This window comes from Haliotis asinina, chromosome 14 (assembly GCF_037392515.1).
Source record: "Haliotis asinina isolate JCU_RB_2024 chromosome 14, JCU_Hal_asi_v2, whole genome shotgun sequence".
Lineage (NCBI taxonomy): Eukaryota > Metazoa > Mollusca > Gastropoda > Lepetellida > Haliotidae > Haliotis > Haliotis asinina.
The window spans coordinates 21,611,678-21,637,657 of NC_090293.1; the positions used below are offsets into that span (position 1 = coordinate 21,611,678).

Below are 25,980 nucleotides of genomic sequence, written 5' to 3' on the forward strand. Positions count from 1 at the left end.
GCGAATACCATTTAATTTAAGAAACTCATTTGTCACAGCGAATACCATTTAATTTAAGAAACTCATTTGTCACAGGGGCGTATGTTGGGTGACGTGTCCTACAGAAGTTGCCAGTAATTTAAAAATTCAAGATAATATGTTGAACCTTTAAATTAAAACAGTATAATTTCAAGGTCAATGTACTTATTGCAGGTTAGGATCAAAGGTTTGGTTAGACTAGGGTCTAAGTAACATTAGCGGCGTATGCATGTGTGAGAATGAGCGCATGCGAGTGTGAATACGCGTGTGTGCGCAAGAGCGGTCGAGTGTGGAGTAGGATGGGAAAATGTATATTTCCCACGCCCCAAAAGGCCTATTCCAAAAATTGGTATTAATTAATCATTAATTTTATTCGATAACAGCCGATGCAACATGTTATCGTGACAGGCGATTACCATACACAATACTAAACGGCACAAGATGTAAAAATGGTGGAATCACTAAAACGTTCAGTCTTTTACTTTTACTAAATTTACTACCTTTAAATTTCAAATGTTTTTACGTGCAATTTCACGGAATTTTGAAAGTGGTAGGACAGAAGTTAATGAAAGAAATGTGATTATAACCTGTGCCCCACCTTCCGGAATTAACGACGTAGCTTCACTCATGGTAGCTATTCAAACTGTTTTGAAAGAACATTAGACTATTAATCGCTTCGGAATCGGCACACCTGCTTTCCTTGAGTTCGACGGCAATGACATCCACATAGCGAAGGCCGCGACCTGAACACAACTGGCGTCATGTCTGTACAGTATCAACCCTGTATGGAGGCAATGTTCTTTTATGACATGGTAATCATTTTCCATCTTTTTCAGGAGCCGAACCTGGATGGAAAGCATTGAAAAAGATACAACGCGTGAGTAACACTCGGTGGCACCTGGGAGTGATTTTGTAATCTCAGAATCTGGCCATGTGACTAGCATTTCAGACGGCTGCTAAACGCAATATACTGAGAACATGGAATCTCACCATCCACAGGAATAGAGTCGACCTTTCTCTTGATACCGCTTCATCTCGAATGTTGACGGATACGTTCTCACTCAGTCAAATACAACAGACTTGACATGTAGACTAGGAGACACCTGGCTACAAAATCCCTTTCTACATGGACATCGACCTTTGCCAACCCCTGGTATTCTTGCTATTTGGATGGTCGTAAACACAAGTTCGTGATTGTCCAATGGCTATGCCATGGGGAAACAGCGAGAATCTCGTGAGATCTCATGAACCGAAAAAATGGACTATTACATTAAACTACTGTGCAAGAAAAGGCAGCCTTTAATATCGCCAATTGATGTAACATTCTCCATACTGTTGATGAATGTACCCATAAAATGTAATCTTCTTTTCATAACAAATTCAAACAGACACAAACAAAAGACTCAGAATTTATTGTACAAAAGAAATACAAAATCAACAAGCACAAATAATACTTGAAAATTGTTCATTATGCTACAAAACAGCCAAGAGGAAAAATGTGCAGTCTATTCAACAGCTTCAACTAAAACAGAAATGAAACAAATAGTGACATAATTAAATCTTGTTAGACTGAACTGCTTAAGAAAGGAAGTCACCTAAAAGTTGTCCAGTACTTGCTAGTTCCTCAGCCCAGACATGAGCTGTGTTGAAGAATATCCCCAAATCCTGTTTGAACAAGAAAAACCTCATTACATTTTCCATCCTTTTCCCCAAACCTGGAGCACTGAAAGCAGGTTTAGAATCATAGCCATTAATGCTACTAGTCAAAGGAGACTACCATTTCAGGACTGACCCTTTCAAAGTCATCTCCAAAGTCTTAGAGATAAGGTTCACATGATCAATTTCTTCAGCTGTGTTGTCGTTCATGTGAAAAAATCCATAAAGTGACACCACCCACAGACACTGAAATGCGTAATCTGCCATCAAAGTAACATACTAAAGGTCCCTGTGGAGGAACATATTGATGAGTACTAAAACACATGTTTTCCACAAGCATTCAATGAAGAATCTTAAATGAGAAAAAAGTCTCACACTAAAAGTGTTCATGCTTACTTCCAGCCAGTTCAGGTAAGGCCAACTGTACAATCTATCTGTGTCACTGGCCTAAACATTCTGTACAACTTACCTAGCCATAATGTTGTATTACCAGTCACAAAAGTACTTATCACGGTCACATTTCAAGTTATAATATGCATCACTGATGGATGTCACAAGATAATCTAGTTATCACACAGTCACAGGATAATCTAGTTATCATACAGTCACTGGAGAATACATTATCACACACATGCAACTTCAGTCAGCTGATGAGCTAGGTTGCTTAATAAGTCCATGGGTTTCACAAGATGAAAGCTGGTGTACACCTGCTGGCTCTGGTGGTGCACAATCTTATGGAGTCTTTGAAAACCCTGTACAACCTACTAGTAGTGTGAGTAGTAGTGAGCTTAATCGATACCTGAAATGGGGTATGAAGACATGTGTCAACCAAGTCAGCAATCCTGACCACCCAATCCTGTTAGACAGCTCTTACAACAAATATGGGTTACTGAAGACCAATTCTAGCCTGGATCTTCATAGGTACAACGTACTAATAACATACACTTCATACCATCCCAAAGACTGTGTGGACAGACTTTTATAGTCACATTCAGAGGCAATATCACAGTTAAAAACACATCATACAAATGGGATTTACAATCTATGCCCCCAGCATGAAGACCAAAGAAAAGGTAATATCAGCAAAGGTCTGACACTAGACAGCTACTGAACCAGGTGTCACCTTGTAACAATAGGTGTCATTGTGTTGGAAACATTCTCTGATAAACATCTAGAAGCAATACAGATTAAACTACATTCTATACCCACTGGTGCATACACCAGCAGAATAATACATTTTTTCATTTCGGCTTCATCATGTGAGGTATTTGGCTTGGTTGGTTTGTTGTTTAACGCCACACTCATTTTAGCTGTACAAGCGCAGTTTGTAAATAATCGAGTCTGCACCAAACAACCCAGCAGTCAACTACACAACTGAGATATGATGTGAGGTGAGGGAACTGTTACAATGCTACTGCAAAAGTCAATCCTGTGATGGTGCAGTTTATTGACTGTTAAATCACATCCATCCTGAGCACATTGTTTTCAAATTTTATGTATCTCATTTTATTGAGAAAAACATATCACAATTTAAGGACCTCAAGAAGCCATTATAGTTTAAGTCATTTATATGCTCAAAGACATTACAAATCACAGCAAAAACTCGAGCTGGAGGATCAGAGTAAAAGTTTCATGAGTTACCTCCCCTATTTAGACAGTCCATTCTAAACTTTTCACTTACTTTACTGAAATAGGCAATCTATGCAGACCTTCTGGAAGGGGTCTTTAATGTAACTGAATAAACAGTTTATTACGTTGTAGACTTACAGACATGTAAAAAAGATGGTCATGTTTTACTTTAAATAGTTTATAGATTTTCCATTCTGTTGATTTTGAAGAAAAAAAGTGTATCACATTTACCATATTTACTGTAAAAACAATTAGTTATAATTTTTCAAATTTCTTCTCAAATCCATCAAGAGCATCAAGACAAATATATTCAATATACTTTCATAATATTTATTAAGTCCTAACTCTATTATCAAGCTCTTAACTTTGGTCTATCACACTGTAAACAAACACAAACAATAAAGTGTAAATAACATCATACTAAGATACTCTCTTAAAGGTTCAAACGAACTGCATTGCTGTTATGAAAGAATATACACATATGCACATATTTTCAGGTAGTGCAGAAAATATCGCACATATCCTGAGGCAAAACATTTCTATTCTGATCTTTATATTTTCGTTAAAGTAAGGTGGATATATTTAGTTAAATAAAACCAAAATAGTGATTAACTGACAAATTGGGTAATCGCTAATCTATGTTATGAAGTCCAAAGCACCAGAAGGTTGGTCATGACAGTTAATAACAGTCTGTATACTTTCACTGCCATTATAGCTAGCACTTCCACAATAATCTGGACGCTACTTCGTATCAAATCAACACCTGAGGGCAGTAGAGCTGTGATCCATTAGCTGTGTCATACCACCTTCCCCTTGACACATGATGTTTTCATTCGGTTTGATGTTTATGCTGCATTCAGCAATATTCTGGCTATATGATGGTGGTTGGTAAATAATCGAGTCTGGGCCAGACAATCCAATAATCAAAAGCATGAGCATCAACCTACAAAACTGGGATACAAAGATGTTTGTCAATAAAGTCAGCAAGCCTGGCAAACATGGGTTGCTGAAGACCAATTCTTCACAGGTCTGATGTGTCACGATGTCAGTATGGCCTTCTCCATTACGTGTACAAAACTAGGGTCGGTCAGCTTTGATTCACTAATTCTGTCTAGGTAGGGAATTCCTATTTAAACACTGTTGCTTGGACCAACACAAGCAGCCACACACATGCTCATGATTCTGTGTATGGGGACTTATCCTTCACAAGATGTTAAACTCCATTTTCTCCCCCCCCCCAGCTGTGACTGTTCACATCAGGGTGTGACACTGACATGGTCCTGGGATACGTGGTCCAGTATGTGGAACATCAATAGTAAAAGGAATGAGAATGGGTAATGGGTAATGGGTATGAGTGAAAATAAAAAAAGAGGACAATGAACAAAGGGTCTTGGGGGCCACAGGTTAGACGATTCACAAGAATGACCCCAGTGCGATCAAATCCACTGACTTGTGCATATCCACGAAAATTCTCATCCCTAATAGTACGAAACGGAGAAAATTTAAATAAAAATAGTAAAGAAAGTCAAAGGATAATTTGTTTCTACTTGACCTACACTACATGTTGCAGTTTTAATCCTTCTGTCTCAATAATAATACTTGCTATGAAATTCAGGGGGTAAAAATTACGCAAAATGTTACCTTTATTCTAATTTTGAATAAAAAGAGCCATAACAAATAAATAAAAAATGTTCATAAATTTCCAGGGATTATATACAGCTTCTTATAGATTCATCATATAATTAACATGCAAATTTATGCACATATTCTGACTCTCTGGTACCCATATATACAACTTGCTGAAGAAGTGGGCAAATGCCTTTGAAGAAAGAAATGTTTGTACATGTGTTTTAATTTATCAGTGTATATTTTATATATTTACAGCTGGATTGTGGGATATTTCTAAAAGGCAACAGGAATTTGACATTTGATCATTAACATTTTCGCAATTGGCACCAACATGTTTGCAGAAACAACAGAAATACTGTTCACTATTTACAGATCATGGTGAGAAATTCCGGTGTATAAACATACATGCATAGCCCGCTGTCAAACAATATGAAATCTACCACACAAGTGTCAATCACCCAGTCAGCTGATCGCTATAATGAATGAAGATAGATGAACGGAGTGTTCCAGTCACACAAACTGGTAGTTTTCTCGAGGGACATGGAGCGGCATGCGACGTGACACATCTGTGGCATCTTCAGCATCAAACTTCTTAGTCCAGTCAATTCCACTGGGTCGCAGTAACCCACAGCAACGTATGTCCAGCACATCGACCAAGTTCCTGACAATGCCACGGCTGAAACAATGAATACAAGAGTATTGTAGAACAAAGAAGAGCACTTTGACCAACATATAATTGGCAAATCCAACATGCGCGTTAAGTTTACAGGTGTGAATGGGTGGAGGGTATACAACACAGGATAGAGATTTGGCAATCAGATAGAGGTTTGGGAATCTGGTAGAGACTCTTCCAGTAGAGATTCCGATCACAATCTCTACATGTATCCTCCTACAAGAGATTTGAATAGACTCTATTGGTAGAATCTCTCTACCCTGACATAAGTCCGATTCTACAATTTGATATTCGACTGGTAGAAACTCTGATTAATCAGTGGGCAAACTACGGTGTCCAAATGTTTCCAGATGTATCAGAAACATTCATATTTTTATTTGCCAATGTTATTCTTTAATCAGAAGTAGCTGTTGGGCTTCAGACACAATAAACATTTTTTTACACACAACTCTACACATATACCCAAACAAACTGACAGGGTGGCACTGAACATGCAGATAACAGTGTTACGAGACAAATGTTTTAAACACAAGGTCACATTGCTGTTTTCATAGTATCACACCATTAGTCTTTCAGCTCATCAAGAGTGTCCTATAGCTACACCAAAGACCAGGGTTCAATTGGGTACAAATGTGTGAAGCTGATTTCTGGTAGCCGTCGCCATGATATTGTTGGAATATTGCTAAAAGCGGCAAAATCTAAACTCACTCACTCCTCAAAATCTACTTACTGGAATGGACTAACAATCTTTGGTGGCTGGCGGTCTTCTGGGTGGCCATGACTGTGGCCATGACCATGACCTTGACCTTGACAGCGACCATGTTTCTCATTTGCATACTTGTGGAAGTGGGTATATCGTCCCTGGTTGAGACGTTCATTTGATGTCATGCCCAGCCACATAATCTGAAAGCAGGAAACTCCTTCCTCATATTGAGGTCACCTTGAGCAGGGGAGAGTTTGTTAATTACAGGAGGAGGAGCTAACAGAGATTTAAGATGACCTGATGATGACATGAAAATTGTTCTATTTTTGAATGACACTCCATATATTCCGTATGGTCCTGTCCAAAAAGACATAGTTTATAAAAGCAAGTTATATATACATGTTTAAATAAATGATTGCTCCCTGTCAATAGAGAAAAATTAAGGGTTATTAATGGGATGTAAGAGTGTTTAATCAGATTGTCTTAAAAATTCTCAATATTTTATTGTTGCTTTCATTGTTTGTTTGTTGTTTAACACATAACTCAGTAACATTCAAACCAAATAATGACAGAATGTAAATCATTGAGTAGGATCAATTTAGTGACCGCCTGATCCATTAGGACAACTAAAGCTGACAGCATGATGCAACATGGAATTAATACACGATAATTTCTGATAATTCTAGTGTCAGAAGATGATTAACTTACCTGATAAAGCTGACATACAAATAGACAGGTGACCCAGAATATATGACCAAAAGCATTGATGGCAATCCAGCCCACCCATGGAGACCTCTTGAATATCTTGTATATAATGCCAGTGATACCATCTTCGTAGATATCAAAAGGACATTCGTGTCTCCAGACTGAAACAAACAATATTTCGCACAACGTGATGGTCAGGTGAGGGAGGGAGTAATTTGGTTTCGATACTGCTTTGGGGTGTTTTCCTTTAAATCATATAAGTTATCACATCGTGTCTCAGGAAATACAGGGTTTTATCAGTCCCGAGTAAGGTTGTATTCCCCGATATTTCAGGAAACACGATGTGACAACGCATTTATCTAGCTGAATGTTTTCACTAAATCAAAACAAAACAACATACATCGAATCGACTTGCTGCCAAGTTGACACCAGCTGATCGTTTGACCTCAAGGCACCGCACGTTACTAAAGGCTTGTCGATGCACGGTTTTCTCACTTCGCATCGTCACCGAGGCGTAGCGGGGTGAGATGACTTTCGCAGCGGGAGTATACGACTTCTATACTCCCGCTGGCGGATCGTGGTGGATGTACATGGTATTTTATCAGTCACATGGACCAATCAAAACTTGACATTCTTACATGAGGCTAGATAATGTCATTTCAACATACTGTGAAAGGAAAGTCGTAAACGCACTATTATTCAAATCCCTAAACCACAGAGAAAACATAACTGAAGCAAACTATGGTCATTGTTTACAATTTCTGAGGATATGATGTGAAGTTTTCAGTTACTGATCTAGATTTTGGATTGAGTCAGTATATTATGATGGGGAATTTTATCCAACCAATACCAAATTATTGCCACAATTTTAAGACTTTGAAAGTAAATTTTAAATTTCTGACAAGTATTATAAGTTCCTTTCAAATAATTCCAACACTTGAACACAAACTTTTGCAATGTCATATACAGATGGGAACATAAAATACCTAAGGATCAATTTCACACATCACAAAAAAATGAGAATTCCTTCTAACGAGAACTAGAAATGTGTATGTTTAATATTTTACTTTGGGGCCAAAACTTGAGCACTGTAACAGAAAGTGAAAGGTATCTGAGAAGTTAAAACTAAAACGCGTCCTCATTCTAGAAGACTAAATGGGACTAATATCGAACTAAAAGTTTGAAACCAGTATCTGTGTGATGCAGCTACTCACACAGGAAGATGCCATGGAGGCACCACACCAACATGCTCATGAGGAAGAAGAGGAACCCAAGGAAGTACTTGTGGTTGAAGGCACCTGGAGGACAAGACACATCATAAAATGTTCTAGCAGTTACTCATTGTGTGACAATGCTACTATGGATATTTGTACAAGAGAGCTGAAATAACACACAAGAAGCACAATTTAAACTTAGTTCAACAGTAAGCAAAGGGAGACAACTGCATTTCTACCTTCACATGGACTATGTCTATCCATGTATCAAAAACAGGAAAACAAGTAAACACAAGAAGAGAACATGTTGTTTATGATTCAAATGGTAGTAGTGTTAATGTAATACAGTGTACTTTGACCTCTAGTAGTGGGAGCCATGATGTGCTCTATATCTAGATCAATGCTGTATTTTCACTGAGTTCTGGACTTCAAAACTATAAAATGTGTCCAGTGTCTCGGGATAATTTTCAATCCCTGATTGGTATGGGTACAAATCGGGCTATTTTCCCAAATGTGATTATCTCACAAAGTTGTAAACCAACCTTCAAGACTGATAAATATATCTTTCAAAGTACTGTCACCCTCCTTCCTGTTGCATATAAATCACTTAGCTAATTGCAAAAACTTGCTAATTTAAAGTTTGGAATGTTATGCACACTATCTGTAATACCATAAGTGTACTACTATAGTATGACCAGAACTTATTGAGAATTTGAGGAATATGTTAATTGAGTTTCTAGTATAAACAACCCTGACCAGCTATCAAGTGCTTGGTTTCATTCACAAGAGACATCTCTGCTAATCCTTCTTCATTAGTTTGTGAAGAGTTACCCCCCTTTGTTTCCTTGCACGCAGACAACATTTTCAGTGATGCCCAGTATGGATGATTTAGAAAAGAGGAAGTTGATTTAACAGTATCATAACAAGGCCATCAGATGAGCTAAAGTTACTTCAATTAGAACAGGCATCCCTCTGTAGTGTTTATCATGTTTTGTGACAATATTGCAAACGGATATGGCATTGAGCATCAGGAAGGCACAGGTGGGCCCAGAAAATTGACTGTCAGTGACAGAAACGAAGGAGTTTAGAAAATTTAAGGCTGGATATGATTGACAGAGGTACTGTGGCTGTCTGGAAGGAGATAATTACATCTGAGCAATGGGCTGGCAGAAATGTTGAGAAATTCCATCACCGATCATGAAACCTGAACAAAATGAGCGAAGTTTGAACTGAAGCTTAGGGCCTAGAAATTTTAACTGAGACAATGTGATTTTCTCAGATGAATGTTGTGTGTGACTGTATCCTAATATAGTGAAATTCTGGACCAAACAAACTGAAAAACCTTTGGATCAGCATTCAAACTACAGTCCGAAATTTAAAGTGTGGGTTTGCATATCTGTCTTAGAAGCAACACCACTATGTGTATTTGAAAGGGAACATGAACAGTTAGTGTTGGATTTTTCAGCAGGACAGCAACCCAACACATCAGTCAAAGCATTCACAGACCTGGTTTCAGACCTAAAATATGGCATCAATAGATTAGCCACGCTATAGCCTTAACCTAAATCCACTAGAAAATGTTTGGGTACTTACAAAGGAAAGTGTCAGTAAGAAAAATCTGACAAATATTGCTAAAATGAAAGAAGAGATCACAGCATGGACCATGACTTTCTGACTTCTTTGATCAGTAGTATGCCCCGCTGCACTGAAGCCTGCATTGCTGCTCTTGGTGACTTGGCAAAATACTAGCTGGAGTTATGTTCTGCTAATATACACATTTAATAGGTGAGTAATTAAAATAAATTATAAATTTTACAATCTTAAAATTTTAAATAATTTCTGGTCATACTATATCATATAGCAAACACTCGTACTGACTTGTATATGCTTCAGATAACATACCAACACAATTGTCAACCCAGGGACAGTGATGATCAAACTTGGCCACACAGCAGTCGCAAATGGAGCAATGCTTCGATCTGATTGGTCGACGTATCAAGCATGTGCTGCAAAACTGTGACAAGGTCAAGGTCTGTCTTTCTGCTAGGTCAAGAATAGTCTGAAAACAAGAAGTATGGACATGATAAGTTCATAGGAGAAACAGATGCATTACAAGACGACTTCCACAGATCGCCAATGCGATTTCCAGTTTTCATGGCAAATATAGCTGAATTTGAAAGGATAGAAAGTTTATAGGGATCTGGAAAACAAGGCCTAGATTTTCAAAGCTCTCTTAGCGCTAAAAATTGTCATAAATTAAAGTTAATGAATGACACCTAAGCCTATCTTACCGCTAACAGAGCTTTGAAAATCTAGGCCCAGTAGTGCTAGCAGCTAACCATGGTAACTACAATGCAATAACCATATGAGTAATAGTACAAGAGTAAGGATCTTTGATGATTTACAAAGATATGACAAGATCAGCAAGTGAGCAGTTTGGACAATGACGTCATTTACGTTGTATTTCAGGAACAAAAACATATTTATAAGAGCAAAATTTCTCAAAAACAGTACTAGAGAGTTGGGAGTAACACACTGGAGACAGATTTACTACTCTCATATGCACTTGACCAGGTATTCTCAAACCAAAACCTTTGTTGAAGATCCTAGCAAGGGAGACATTTCTCCACACCTTTATCTTATCTTCTCTTTTGCTCTTGAGGTATCCTGGGTCAGTTCGCCACGCCTTCCAGAAGTTGTAAGTCAGCAGAAATGTGTTTATACTAAAAGCAACATTCTTCCACACGTCGCCCGCATCTAACACCGATAAGGACATTCATCTCTTTCACAGATGTTGCTCATCTTTACTAAAAATCTTAACACATTTGGGGCCAAACACATGCTGTATAATTAAAACACCTGAACTGTAAGAGAGAAATTGCATCGGACCAAAACAGAAATGTTCTTATGATAAAACTGACATCTAATACCTATCCTGACTCATACGTTATTGCTTATCTCCCTTTTCTTCCAAAGTGTTACGGACACTTCTGTCCTTTTGTTCCCCAGTGAACAGTCTAGAAATAGGTCTCCCCAACAGGGCCTTTTCTTTGGCCCGCACATGCATCCCACATGACCATGGGCTGGTTGTCACGCTCCATTTTCATCTTACCAGAATAATATTAATTTATGTTTCAAATTCCAGTAAGATTAAAAACAGAGCAGGCAGGAAGCGCGTTGTTTTCCCTGACTTTTCCATAAGATCAATCTGGCCATCCAAACAGAACTTTGCTGATGTAATGCATGGCAAGGTATTGTTTCATGTGTACAGATTACAATGCATGCTTGAATTTTAATAGTTCCAAAACCTTGAAAGGAGTTTCATACATTGAAAAAATTAAGTGAAACTTGAAATTTTTACTTTTCATGATCATGTTACATTAGTTGCAGGTTATATCTATTTTCTGTGTATTAATGTATGTTAATGGTAAACTGTTTTCCGTGTAAACACTAACTTGATGAGCAAGTGTTTTTGTATCACCTATTTTCCTGCCTCAATTAAATAATAGTCATCTTGGTTTTACACAAACTGCTATGAAATATGTTTGTGTATCATTATTTGCAATGTTTAATGCTGGATATTTTAACAAAATGTTGTTTTTTTCACTTCTTTATCCATGTTGAACCTATTCAGACTATCAACTCAAACAATAAACTGAAGAGTTCAAGATTAAAATCCCCAAGTTATATATTCCCACATACATTAAAATATAAGAAAGTTTAAGAATACATACCAGATATAAAACACATAATTATTTAAATATTTCTGACTCAAGGTCTTACAAATGCATTTAAGCATACCCTACATCATGGCAAAAGTTAACTTTTCCACAATTTTCACTAATAATACAGACAGTCCACCCCACCCTCATCACAACTGGGTTGTGGATGAGGACAGAAACACCAAAATAATCTTACATTGGTGGCTGGGTATCTAAATTCTGATCTAATTTATCTGAATACCACTAAGCTACCTCTGCCAGGAGTGAATGATCGAATATGGTTTCACACCCTTTTCAGGAATATTCCTACATTATCACAGCATGGGACACCAGAAAAGGACATTATACCCATGTGGGTAATTGAACCCTGACCTCCAGTGTTATGAGCAAGCGCTTTGACTGCAAGACTAATCCCACATGTCAGGATGTGTTCTACATAGTAAAGTTCCAGTCTACTGTACAAGCTGGGAGCACATTCCAGTTGGATTACTTGGAAGGATACATGGGTAGAGGTAGGTGAACCATGTATAGTACATCCAGAACTTGGTGGCCAGGTAGATTGACACAGGCATCAGCTGGGTCACATTGTCGTCAAAGAAGAATCTGTGTAAACCAAATCAACATTTATTCCCGTTCAAGTTTGGCACAGTTTGTAGAATCATAATCTGGTGAGTGTGATGCTAGAAGTCCATTCATCACAATCAGGGGGATTATGAGATTTAAATAAGCAGCAGATCCTGCCCACCAAGGGAGACAACTTTGGTGAACCTTGAATACACTAAAGGTAATGAAGGTCAGACAAATTTGGTCTGAGCGGACTGTGATTTGGCAGTTTAAGGTAGAATTAACCAAATAGCACATAATAAAAGACAAGTGAGTGAAGTTTTACACCGCTTTTAGCTATATTACAGCACTATCATGGTGAGAAACACCAGAAATGCACTTCACACATTGTACCCATGTGGAGAATCGAACCCATTTTATCCATGTGAGAAGAAAATTCTTTACAGACTAGGCTACCCCACCACCCCATCAAAGATGAGGAAACAATATCATTCATTTGATCAAGTCAATAATGTGATCAATCTACTTAGTTTCTTACATTGTTGAGAGTTTCCACACTCCAAATGTGATGAGGTAAAAACCCAGTTTTTCCACCCAGGTCAAGGACGTTTCTGGGATGTAACCAATCACAAACAGGGCAATGAAGGGGAAGACGTATGCAAAATACTTGCGTACTGTCTGAAAACAAACCCACATATATTATGTATAAGGCTGCAAGTAAGTCAGTTTGTCATGTTGGTGACTACAGTCAGGTGACAAGGTCGCACATGAAAAAAATAATCTCAGGGGTTCAAATTTTACTTTTTAAAAGCCACTTGTCACAGGGCAAGTGACTTTAAGGAAGTAAGTTGTCCTGACTAATTTTCCACCTGCCCCGATTATCACGATGATGTAATTACAAAAGAATAAATCAACATGGCATTTGATGTTAATGTTCTCTGGACTATTTATTGAGACGTGATAAACAGCAAAGAAAGATAACTCTACTTCATTATCACTGTGAAATTTAATGGCTACATTTTCAGCAGATATGAAATAAAATCCAAGTTAATCTACAGTTTGCAGTGAAAATTATCTAGTAGCCCACAGACAAGTGAGATATCTTTATTTGATTGACTGTAATGAAAACTGACTTGTCCCAGACGTCAGACGATGGTATTTTTTAACCCCTGAATCAGTAACTATATTTATACTTCCTCCATACTTAAATAGCACAAGATCATATTTTAACTGTAATGACAAGTCTTCAATTACTTCAAAGGAATTTCTTAAAGCATCTGTTTGTCTGTAAAAACTCCCAGTGAGTTTAGTGCTCTCAGTTACCCTTGTCTGCAAAGATTCCTATTCCAAATGACAAATGTTTTGTAACCTAAACTAATACTACACCTTCCAACCAAAATAAGAAAATACATAGCTAATGCTTTAAAAACAATACAAATTTTGCATGCAATCAGAAACATTGTTGGCACCTGAAGCAAAACATAGCATTCACTTCAAATTCACCTATCATAATCAGCTTTTCATTAATTAAAAAAAGACTTCAAATCATCCATGATCCCCTGGCTGCTCGGTGTGATCATATTTACCTTGTCTGTGGTGTAAGACTGGAAGACGTGTGATCGATCCAGGCCTTTCTCATACCTCACTTTCCTCAGCCTCTTCACGAGTGCTATGTTCTTTGTGGACACAGCAACTTCAACGGGAGTCTGGCCCTGGAAAAACGTGATCCAGTATACAGTAGCACATCACCAGCTCTCAAATCTTTGTCAGTATGTATAAGGATGAAGAGTCTGTTTTCCAGTATTGAGGATATGACTCTGGGCTGTACAAAATATCAGGGTTTTTTTCCTGTCCCATACCCAGTATGATGTCATACAAAACATTTTTACTACAAATTCTAGTAAATTAGTAGTATGGTTTGACACTACAATATTCCAGCAATATCATTGGGGGACACCAGAAATGGGCTTCACACATTGTACCCATTGTTCGGAATCGAACCCCGGTAATCGGCGCGACAAGTTATGAAAGGCACTGCCTCTAATATATGTGCCATTGCAATAATGTTCTATTTTAGCATAACATCTGGGGATTTTTTCATTATTTCCACATATCCTGCTTCGAGTCTATTCCAAGTAGGGAACTGAACCCAACGCTTTAACCACTAGGCTTTCCTACAGCCACAATGACAAAAGAAACAGGTGGGTGAATGATCAGGGTTTCATATCCACTTGAACAGCATTCCAGTCATATCACGATATGCCTGGTGAATGTGTGAGGAAAGACAAAAGAGATGCTGGCCTCTAACCTCTACCACTGTTTTCAGACCCACTGGAATATCTACGATGCTTACTTGTAAACACATATATAATTATAGCGTGCTGGAATAAGAAAACACACGTGTTGGTTTCTGAAGTACCCAAGGGACACAACTCTGCACCACAAACAACAAAGCTTGCAAACCTGAAAACAATTCTTGGGTTATCCGGGGTAATAATATGCCTGCTTTGACTGTTAGCACTCTGAGCATTCACCTTGTGAGTGGAGTTTTGTGCAATATAAATGCACATATTATTATTCAAGTTGCAATGAAACAAGAACCTGTGCTTTCCCATGGAAGATTGGAACACAACTCTGCACAGCAAATAGACTGCCATAGACTAATACTGAGTTTTTGAACTTAAAGACATAATTGCAGTGAACTGGAATAAGAACTGTCAATTATCGGTTTCAGGGGTCCCCAAAGGGACACAACTCTGCACAACAAATAATGAAGCCTTATATAACTGCATGCGGTTGTACACAATAAGTCTATGTTAAAATAAAGGAGTTATGGTCTCCTTAGTGCTAAGAGCGCTTTGTAACCAGGGCACTTATTCTCGAAACGTTCATAGCCCTAAGAATTCGTATCTTTTATCGTAGCCAATGTGTTAAGAATGGGCTTAAGAAGTTCGTAGCGCTACAAATGTTTCGAGAATAGCTAGTCTGAAATCCTGGGCCACATGTGCTTTCATACAGTCAAGCACATGTTACTGTATCACCCTCCTGTTTGATACATGGTGTTATGCTATTCCTAAAACAGTGCATACCTTGGCGTTTTCAATGTTGAGATCAGCTCCTGCATCAAGAAGCATCTTCATGACGATGTTGTTGCCTGTCTGTGCTGCCCAGTGTATGGGGGTGTTGCCCTGGTATTTGTCAGCCTTGTTCACGGATGCTCCGAAGGTCAAGAGTAATCGCACAGGATCAAACCTACTGACATACCAAATTGAAGATTACTGCTGTCTTGAACATATTTTCATCACACCGTAACAAAAAGCTGGAATGCCTGATATTCAGTACTATGTCTACAGCAAATGTCATAATAAATCCCAAGTTGTAAATATAAACTTTCCTAATTCACATATATGTTGATATTTACTAGTAATAGTGAGTCAGAGAGTTTAGTTTCACTCTGCTATTTCAGCAATATCACGGTTGGGACACCAGAAATTGGATTCACGAACGGTACCCATGTGGGGAATCGAACCTAGGTCTTCTGCATGACGAGCAAACGCTTAAACCACATGGCTACCCCACCGCCTCTTATAAGTGATTTAGGATGTCAGAGAGGTAACTGCTGATAACGGGACCAATGAAGGGGAAGCAGTATTTCTTCTATGTTACAAAACTGATTTCAATGACACAATGTTAAGTATCTCTCCACTTGAAATGGTAAGAACTACAATTTTCATCAAAATTACTATTTTGAAAAAGCACTGCTCTGGGACCACTGACCCAAACACCCTGTATGAGGCCCACATGAGAGCGGTCATGCCGTTCCTGTCCACCATGTCCACGTCTTGACCCTTTGCAATGAGGTAGGCAACAATAGCCGTGTGACCAAACTGGGCACCAAGATGGATGCAGCTACACCCTGCAAGCACAGTCCAGGAATAAGCCACAAACAAATATGGAGCTTCAAATCAATCTAAAATATTTGAATTCCATCTTGATGCCTAATATTAGTAATGAGCAGATAACATCCTGACAAGCAGAAATATCTCACCTTCTCCATCTCTGAGTGAAGGATCAGCACCATAAGCCATCAGTTGAACAACCATAGACAGGTGGCCTTGCCTGAAACATTCATCAACCATCAGAGCATGTGTGGTAAGTGAGAGTGAATATCGCTTCATGCAATGTCAGCAATATTTTAGCTACATTACAATCACATGAGATTCAACAAGACAATTGTTTGTTTTGTTTCTTTTTTCTTGTTTAATGCTGTACTCAGCAATATTCCAGTTATATGGTGGCAGCCTGTAAATAATTGATTCTGGACAGACAATCCAGTGATCAACAACATAAGCATCAATCTATGCAAATTGTAATGGGGATACGAGGACATGAGTCAAGCAAGTCAGCAATCCAGATCACCTGATCCTGGTGGTCAGTTTTTGACAAGCATGGTTGCTAAGTCCAATCCTAACCACAACACAGGTGAATGCTCACACTGTTACACATTAGGAGTATATATAACCAGTCTACCGGTATATACCAGTTCAGACATGAAAACGATATGTATTGCAATATGATGATCGACATCGGTATTTTGACATGCATTCAGAAAAATTCGTAACACTAAGAAATCTCCAAATAGTTCTGTTATCTGCTCTGAAAGTTGAAATAATGGTAACCATATCAACAAACAATTTGGCTCCCATCATTACTATGGCAAAAGCTTCAGTTTGGCAGCATTTTGAGTTGAAAAATTTCAGGGGTTTTTTGTCATGATTTAAGGATATCAATTTTCCAGGTATCAAAGACATGTACAGTGGAAGCTGTCTAATCCGGCACCCATTGAGACTGGGGAAATAATCCATTTTACACAATATGCCGGATTGCAGAGCTGATGATAGATGTACAAGCCACGGAAGGGACTTGGATTTTATGCCGGTGTTGACAACTTGCTGGATTAGATAGATGCCGGTTTTGACAGCTTCCACTGTATTATGAAAAATGTAAGGTTCTGAGAAAATATTCACCAAACAAATCAATACAGGGGATGGTCACATTTGCCTAAACGTTCTCACTTAGTCAGCTAGTGACAAGCATGTTCAGAATTAGAGAAATCTACATGAGGATGACCACAGTAGCCAATGATACTGAAACAGTATGAAAGTCAGGACTTATCAATAACCAGTCGATAATTCAAAGATAAAACTAAATAGAAACAAAATTCCAAAATAATGAAGATAAATTTGGCACAATTTATCTGCAAAATCGTAAAAGCAGGAACAAAAACATATCATTATTGCTACCATCATCATGATCAGTACATCTTGCTCAGTTACCTTGTTGCCCAGTGTAGTGGGGTAGAATTGAGGTCTCCGCCAAACTTGTCTACAACAGCACCCTTGGCTATGAAATACCTGACAACACATAAATTTACAACATAAAAACATGGAAGTAATGATCTGTTTATCATCAAATAGCGTCAAAACTGGTTAAAATCTCATAATTGATGATAGGTTCATAACAACTAATCAATTGTTGAAAATGGTTAGCATCATTTATCATATTTTCCTGATTATGGTTGTTCAGTTAATCATGTTAATGCACAAATAACAGAGAAAAAACGTGTAGTTCTTTCGGGGGGGTTCAAATTGCACAGAACGCTTTTGCAACTTTTAAATTCTTAACTGATGACTAGTATGTTGTGAACATAAATTTTCTGGAGTCTTTAAGATAAATTCAATCGTGACTTGGAGACAGCATGTAGTGTTTATGAAATGTAACAGACAAAACCAACCTTGTGAAAAAATATTATCAACGGAAACAAGTGTTCCACAACATCCAAAATTATTTCTGTTTGATTATGAGAAAACATATTCGATTGCTTGGTCACTTGGTCACTGCGACCAATCTTTGATGATTTCAGTTAACTGTACTTGCCCTAATATTTATTGATTGTATAACACAACCCCAAATGCATTGTACCAAGTGACTAGCAGTCACATTTCCCTCCAGATCAGTCCCACAACAGGAACATGTATCATTAAATGTAATTAGTTTATTGGACAGACAGACACTCAAAGAAGTTCATGATGACAAGTGAGTGAGTGAGTGAGTTTAGTTTTACACCACTTTTAGCAATATTCCAGCAATATCACGACAGGGGACACCAGAAAATGGGCTTCACACATTGTACCCATGTGGGAAATCGAACCCGGGTCTTCGGCGTGACAAACGAACGCTTTAACCACTAGGCTACCCCACCGCCCCTTCATGATGACAAAATTATCAGGTTCTCCACTATATGATAAAGGTTATCACCATGTCAAGTTTCTCACTTCTTAACCAAGCCAACCACCAAGAGACTTTTCTGTAAACCACACTTAATGAAAATAGCTTTTACTATTAATAACATTGTTTCTAGAGCTATCGTTTCCTTATGAACCTGACATGCACATGCACATGACCATATATATGGAGAGACGTATAGTATCTGGTGCAATGTATTATGACTTTACCATATCATTTTAAGCACAGAAATTTAATCTAGGGCTCCCTAAAGATAATCAATGGTTTGCTCAATAATGTCCTTGCAGGATGCTAGTGCCATGAAGCTGTAGTGAATAATCAGAGCTGAGAGTCCATTGAAATAACTACAATTAAGACATAGTGGCATCTAGTTGCGTTCGAATGAAAGAAGGATTAAGAATATCTATTGACTGTCAAAACATATTTTTGATTAATCAGACTGTTGTTTTCATACAAAACACTTGAATGAAGTAAACTAACCACTAAATTTGACGAATATTGCCCCCTCCATATATACATCTCTCCATAAAGGTATGCGCATTGTATTCATAGTTTTGCATTCATTACTTTGGTAAGTATTACTGTAACCTGTGTATGAATAAATTCTACATCTATCATGAATGTAATGATATTGCTGATAAATATTTGTTCTTGGATGTGTGCATTTCATTGCATGACAGCAAAAAAAAATGGTGGAAAACCCTTAAAATTGGTGATAACATTTAAAATGTCTACAGTATATTTCGATTATAATCAATAATTGTTCACCACAAGTCCTTCGATAATCGATAATGGAGTTGTTTTCTGATTCCTAGCACTAGTGGCATACCTGATATGCCCGAACTGAATGAAAACAAACTTACTTGACTATCTGGGCCCTGTTGTTTATAGCTGCCCAATGAAGAAGGCTGACATTCTCTTTGTCCATCTGGTTGACGTCGAACCCTGCCTCAATCAGTTCCCTGACACGATCGAAAGCACCATACTGGGTTGCCCTGACAATGTCAAAGTTTTTAAAGTCCTCCGCACCAGGCATAGCCTGTGGAGCCGATGCCATTTCTGCATCACTGGGAAGATCTGCGCCATGCTCAGTCTATAAGAAAATGGTCACTTTTTAATTTAAATTTATCATAAGTAGTTTATATAGAATTGTACACAAGTGTAGGGAGTGTATTTGGATGTAGGTGTTATAACTGTCCTCCATGACCATCTACTTTGGTGAATCATACACATGGAATTCAGTCTTTTACAAATTACAAACAACCAGCGTTGCATAATGGTGCGTATCATGTGATCTTGCAAATCTATTTTCATATCCAATTCGCATTCTAAAAACTCTTCCTTATTTCAGTCATATAAACATTATAACATATTTACTGGCTAAAATGACGATTATCAAAATTTCTAAGATGCTTCGGCGAAAGATCAAAGGCGCCGACAATACTTTATCAGACGATAATGTGCACTATTTGCATTACTTCACAATGTGTTGACGTCACTGCGCCATTCCAGTCTGCCCCCTTGTAATCTAACTTTTTTGCATTACGTCACAATGTAACCGACGTCACGATGGATGTCAGCTGCCATCACCTCGTACAGCCTTCCACAGTAAACTGCTTTGTCGCATCCCGTTTCATGGTTTGCAGTTGCACCACACAACCAACATCACTGTGGAAACATTACGTTTATGTTTTCCGATGGATAAAATGTCTAATAGTTTGACTCAAAATCTTATAGAGACAAGGTAATGTTGGCAATGCTTACATTCCCACAATGCAATCGTGGAATGTCGCTTGATTTGTCAGCTTCCTCTGAATGTACTGATCTAAACTTTCGTTGGTAGTAGAAATGAGGCGGTCATATTGACTTGTATCGTTTAAGAGAATCATGGATGTAATTAAAATGGTCTAGAGAAGATATTTAACCCTAACATAAACCATCTTCAAACTGTTCATCATTTGTTTTTCTAGTAACCTTTGCCTTAATGTAGGGGGCTGACACGTCAAAAGAACAGCACGTCAGTTAGCCCTGTGCGAGGATTCTTAATTTAGGTCACAGACACCGTTGTTTGTTTTCTGCCATAGATTAATCAAAATTAGGCTTAGAAGTTATTGAATACGGCATCTTAGAAAAGAAATAAGAAATTATTGAAATTTCTTATCTTATTGCAAACTTGGCAATTTCTCACAAACCGTAATTTTCTTGAACCAATTGCCTCATCTTAAACCCTGTTCACTAAATGCATACATGTGCAAGTTGATAATTAATGCTTGGTAATGACACACCTACTGAATATTGTTATGTTCAGGTAAGTTTGCTTCCTGCCAATTGCATGGAACATGTTCTTTAGGACACAACTTATGAAATCTTCTTTGGAAATGAAAAGTATGAATACAGAATGATAGACCTATTTCATCTGCATAACTGATTAACTATCTCACTGTCATGGGATTCTCTTTCCGTTTATAAATATTTTTTTAGGAAAAGAAACGTGTGGATTTTGAAATCACATAATTGCATTACATTCAACATCAAAATCACAAGATATGAACAGTGTTGGCTGTCATCCACGGCAAACTGCGAAACACTGCATATCGCGAATTACAGACATAAAAACATGATTTCGCAATCCTCTTTTGACGCAATTAATGGCATTATCCACATCAGAATAACACTGTGTAGTACTGACAGGTGGGGTGAGCTAACGTCCAACGTCAATACGGACGAAAGAACCTGACAAAAGGAAGATATCTCCTTCCGTGTCTGTAAAACAGTTGTAAATAATATGGGATTGCACAGGCCGAAAAGAGAAGAGAGTAGTCGCTCAGGCGCAGCGACTGTCACTCTCTCAACCCTGTTCCAATCTAAAATCTGTTCGTCCTTTGCATTAACAAGGTATTTAAGCTTGTCATGGAAATTGTATAACAGACAAGTTTCATATTTTAAACATCAGAAAGCATGATTGTTACTCTAATTTGCTAACCTTATCCAGCAAGGGCTGCATAGGATTACAAGTAGGATCTTTCTCCGCCATTTTGCATTTGTTACCGGTAGGTACGCACTGCTAGACTTCCGGAGCTTTTGATTGGTTGAAAACCGGTCTTGGCAACTCAAGATGAAGGAAGATCTTAAAAGTGATCGACATCAACTTTTTTACGTTTACGTGTACCAGAAAATATTTGACAATGTCTGATTCTGTTTCATAAATCTATTTCTATTTTCAACAAAGGCTGAAATAATGAGTTCACATAAAAAAAAACAAAGTGAGAGATAACCGCGAAACAACCATGCAGTCCTGTGGGTGGGTCATTACACCATTTATGCCCATACAATTTGGTTATATGATTTGTGAAAATCATACTTTGTGACAATCAGAAAACGCCTGCTCAAAATGAAGTCATCTGGTATTATTAATATATTTGTCATCAATATAAATGTTGATTTCACAAAAATGGAGAAATAAAAGAAAATATTCAAAATAATAATATGTTTTTAGTGGATGCATCATTTATGCTTTGTAGGGAAAAATCTCATTTACAAGACAGGCCCGTTCTTTTACAGATAATGGTAAATTCCTGCAGTCTCCTGAGTCAGAAACTGTGTTGTTGAAAGACTCCCAGTCCCAGTATTACTGTAATAATTTAAGTACACCAGTTTTCACTTAAATCATTTTTCACTTAAATCATTTTTCATTAAAATGTGTTTCACGCATAGCCACGAAAGTGGGTCGGTCAGTCGGGAAATCCTTTTTAATAAAGACCACATTATCTGAATATTGTTGTTCTTGATTCTCAAGTTTTGTCATTCAGATCAGGGAGCCTATATAGAGAGTGTTCTAGAGTATCCCTGTTCAGATACACATTTTGTATGACGAGGTGGTGCATTTTAGGTTCAAGTCCGGTTTTTTTTGTTTTTGTTTTTTTTCGGGGTCCTCAGTAATATTACACGGGTCGGCCAGGCGATCAGAAATACAGAATATAAAAAAGCTGCCCTACTGTCACAAAAACATTTCACGAACTGTCGCAGTACTCCAAATATTCACCAATACTCTCTAGCGTCCCCGTATTAATTACTTTGCTCAGATATGTGACCGATCACTCATTACATAGAGTACAGGAAATATACATTATGACTGCAAACCATTGCGTGTTTAATTGTGTGTACATGTATTTCAGTGAAACAAGAAGGTCTTTATCTCTTTCTTGTTTTAATGGGCATAACGTTTCAAAACGATCAAGTTATTTCGATGTAAAAATATAACCAAAGGACGTTTAATAGCCACATTCTCTATACATTTAAACAGAAAACTCATTGTATACGTTTCCTCCATGCCACAATATAATGCACTTTTGTAAGCTCATCAATGTTCCAGGTTCACAGCCTTGAGTGATGAAGGTACTGTCCTGTTAGGACGATGTGGTAGCCTAGTGGTTAAAGGGCTCGCCCGTCAGGCCGAAGACCCGGGTTTGATTTCTCACATAGGTACTATGTGTAAATCCCATTTCTGATGTCCACGGCCATAATATTGCTCAAGCTGAAGAAAAGCTAAGCTCATTCACTCATACACTGTTCTGTTAAATTCCCTAGTAACAGCAAGATCAGCTGAAATAAGCTGAGATAGGACGCAGGTTGGTGGAAACAAATGACTTGTTGGTTTCAGTTTCTTTTATCCTTTCAAAGCGATATGTAAATCGTTCTGGGTGTTTGTACTAGTCCAGACTTATATCAGTGTCCTTGTGCTAGTCACTGAGTATACCCTGCCACAGATATGAAAAACGCGGATACTCCTCTCAACACACTGACACCAAACCGAGAGTTATTAATGGCGAGCGCTAGGCAGGGTATCTACAAGTAGTCGTTAAAGCGACCGTACGTCACAGCGATTCGAGTCCCCATATGGGTCCTATGGTACCATGTGTGAATTCTGTATTCTGCGCTGGGATATTGCTAACACTAGACTAAAACTAAACCCACTCACTCACGAGCGAATCTCCTGAAATCTACCCACCCCACCCTCCTCCCTCCGAGGTCACCGTGCAGTGTTAGGCAGTAACGCCGAAGACAAAGGTTCGATTCCCTTACGTGCGCAAAATGTGTTGCGCAGATAACACTTAGCTTCCCGCGATGTGACACGGACATATGGGGCTCCAATTCATTCCGCCGGGGCACAATGACACACCATATCTAGATCACACATGTTACTATATACATACAGGCATATTAATAAACCATTAGGGTCAAATTATATATATCATTGTTTGATATTTGTTAAATCATGGCAACGCTACCTGAAATAAATATCATTTTATGCTTAGCAACAGCCTGATCATGGGTTTTATATTTCAGCCAGTGGTAGACAGTTTGGTAACAAAACAAAAAACGTTATGTGTTAGTCAGATGGTAAATCGTAGTACCTTCGTGGTGGCGCATTGTTGGCATGGAAGCAGGTGTCAAGGTTGTCCCCCATCACACCTGCAGTCAGTCTGTGCCAGGATACAGACAGACACGTGTGTTTGGATAGCGTAAACACACGAGTGAGTGAGTGTAGTTTTACGCCGCCATCAGCAATATTCCAGCTATATGACGGCGGTCTGTAAATAATCGAGTCTGGACTAGACAATCCAATCAACAACATCGATCTGCGCAACTGGGAACCGATGCCATGTGTCAACCAAGTCAGCGAGCCTGACCACCCGATCCCGTTAGTCGCCTCTTACGACAAGCATAGTCGCATTTTATGGCAAGCATGAAGGCCTATTCTACCCCGAACCTCTTAAACACAAGCTACAGCTGTGCCTGCTGTGGAGTCTTACCTGTCTCTGGTAGAAATGTGCCAAATGTTTTCACAGCGGGCTTTTGTCTGTGGTAGAAATGTATCTTTCTCCCTGGTAGAATTTTTCTTTCTACCATCGGGTTTCTGTGTCTTTAGGAATGTAACAACCATTCTTACAGAGATCTCCTGTCTCTAGTAGAATCATATCTGTTTCTACAACAGCGGGATTCGGTCTCCAGTAGAAGTCTATCCATTGTTCTGTTTCAACAACAATAGTACCAATCGCAATGTTTTCAAGGATTATCGTGTTGCAACATATACAGTTTATGGGCTAAAATGCACCATCGATGATCTTACTGCTTTGTGAAAGGTGGCCTGTGAAACTATGTGTATATGTGTTGCAGCACATTAACTGATGGGTATGTGGCCACTTGTTACACTTACGCACGCCGCATCCATGAAAAATCAACAATCGGCCTCTAGCCCGTGGCCAGTAAAAATCCAGTCTGGCCAGTAAATTTCCACAATCAGTTCCCCGACCGATAGTGAATTTTCGTGGGGTTATTTTGTAAATATATCGCTCCCTCCGACTTGTTAGTTATAATATACTCTTAAGTCATGCAGGATTGTGGCCTGGTAAAAATGTTCATCTTGGGGTTCTTTGAGCATAAACAAAATGTTTCAGAAATTCAGACATGTGTTTTCTTATTTTGTTTTTTGATGATAATTTAGCTTTTTGTAAACCTTTGCTTAGTTTCTACATTAAAAGTTGAGCTTGTGAATTATTTTGTGCACTGGTAACTGTCAGGCACAGCTAGCCAGCCTGAAGCAAAACTGGGAAACTATTTGTTACAGTGAACCAGAGAGAAAGAAATCAAGGGAACAATCAAAGAACGTCGTCTCTTATATAAGTATACGTATGCATACAGGGTCTGGGTCACAAAATAACCACCAAAAAGATCTCATGGCAAGAGGGATCAATATATTTTCAAACAATCAAGTTCCCCTTTATGTTCTGTTCCAGCTGTTCCACGCTTTACAGAGCAGGAGCAAAGCCATTCTATTTGTCGAGATGTTCTGGGTTCCTGTTTGCCTTTGAACTCTGTGGTAACTCATTGAGTGATATCTTTTGTAGGTGCTCTAGTATACTCTGTGTAAAGTTTTGCAACAATTTAATTAACTTATACTTTTCAGAGATGATTTGTCCAAGTGTATTTTGTTTAAGTTCGTCTGTGACCTGGTAGACAGGTGTAAAATAACTAACTCATGACTAAGTGTAAACAGCACTATAACTAACCCGTGACTAAGTGTAAACAGCACAATATTAACTCATGACTAAGTGTAAACAGCACAATACTAAGTCATGACTAAGTGTAAACAGCACAATA

The 25,980-nt window shown here is 38.3% G+C and overlaps 1 protein-coding gene and 1 pseudogene across 2 annotated transcripts; both read right to left on the minus strand.

Moving 5' to 3' along the window:
- The window catches only part of LOC137260701 (sulfotransferase 1A1-like), a 189,664-nt pseudogene that overhangs the window by 83,161 nt on the left and 80,523 nt on the right, over positions 1 to 25,980 (minus strand).
- On the minus strand, positions 1,416 to 21,876 carry LOC137261440 (palmitoyltransferase ZDHHC17-like). 2 transcript variants are annotated; one of them, XM_067799188.1, is made up of 15 exons: positions 21,803 to 21,876; positions 19,683 to 19,912; positions 17,850 to 17,927; positions 16,562 to 16,632; positions 16,291 to 16,429; positions 15,603 to 15,765; positions 14,100 to 14,225; positions 13,052 to 13,191; positions 12,452 to 12,552; positions 10,860 to 10,984; positions 10,130 to 10,286; positions 8,228 to 8,311; positions 7,017 to 7,174; positions 6,336 to 6,508; positions 1,416 to 5,608 (listed from the first exon to the last, which is right to left on the minus strand). In XM_067799188.1, exons 1-15 carry the CDS (start codon positions 21,851 to 21,853, stop codon positions 5,443 to 5,445), a joined length of 1,962 nt encoding a protein of 653 aa, XP_067655289.1. In that variant the 5' UTR covers positions 21,854 to 21,876; the 3' UTR covers positions 1,416 to 5,442. The 2 variants fall into 2 exon arrangements, with proteins under 2 accessions (XP_067655289.1, XP_067655288.1); XM_067799187.1 differs by having other exon boundaries at positions 15,603 to 15,768; positions 21,803 to 21,863.

Coding starts and splice junctions, on each gene's coding strand:
- LOC137261440 (XM_067799187.1), bottom strand. CDS start 21,853: ATGGCGGAGAAAGATCCTACTTGTAATCCTATGCAGCCCTTGCTGGAT. Junction 16,633..17,849: donor CCACTACACTGGGCAACAAG/GTAACTGAGCAA, acceptor TGAATGTTTCAG/GCAAGGCCACCTGTCTATGG. Junction 10,287..10,859: donor AAAGAGAAGATAAGATAAAG/GTGTGGAGAAAT, acceptor TCTTGTTTTCAG/ACTATTCTTGACCTAGCAGA.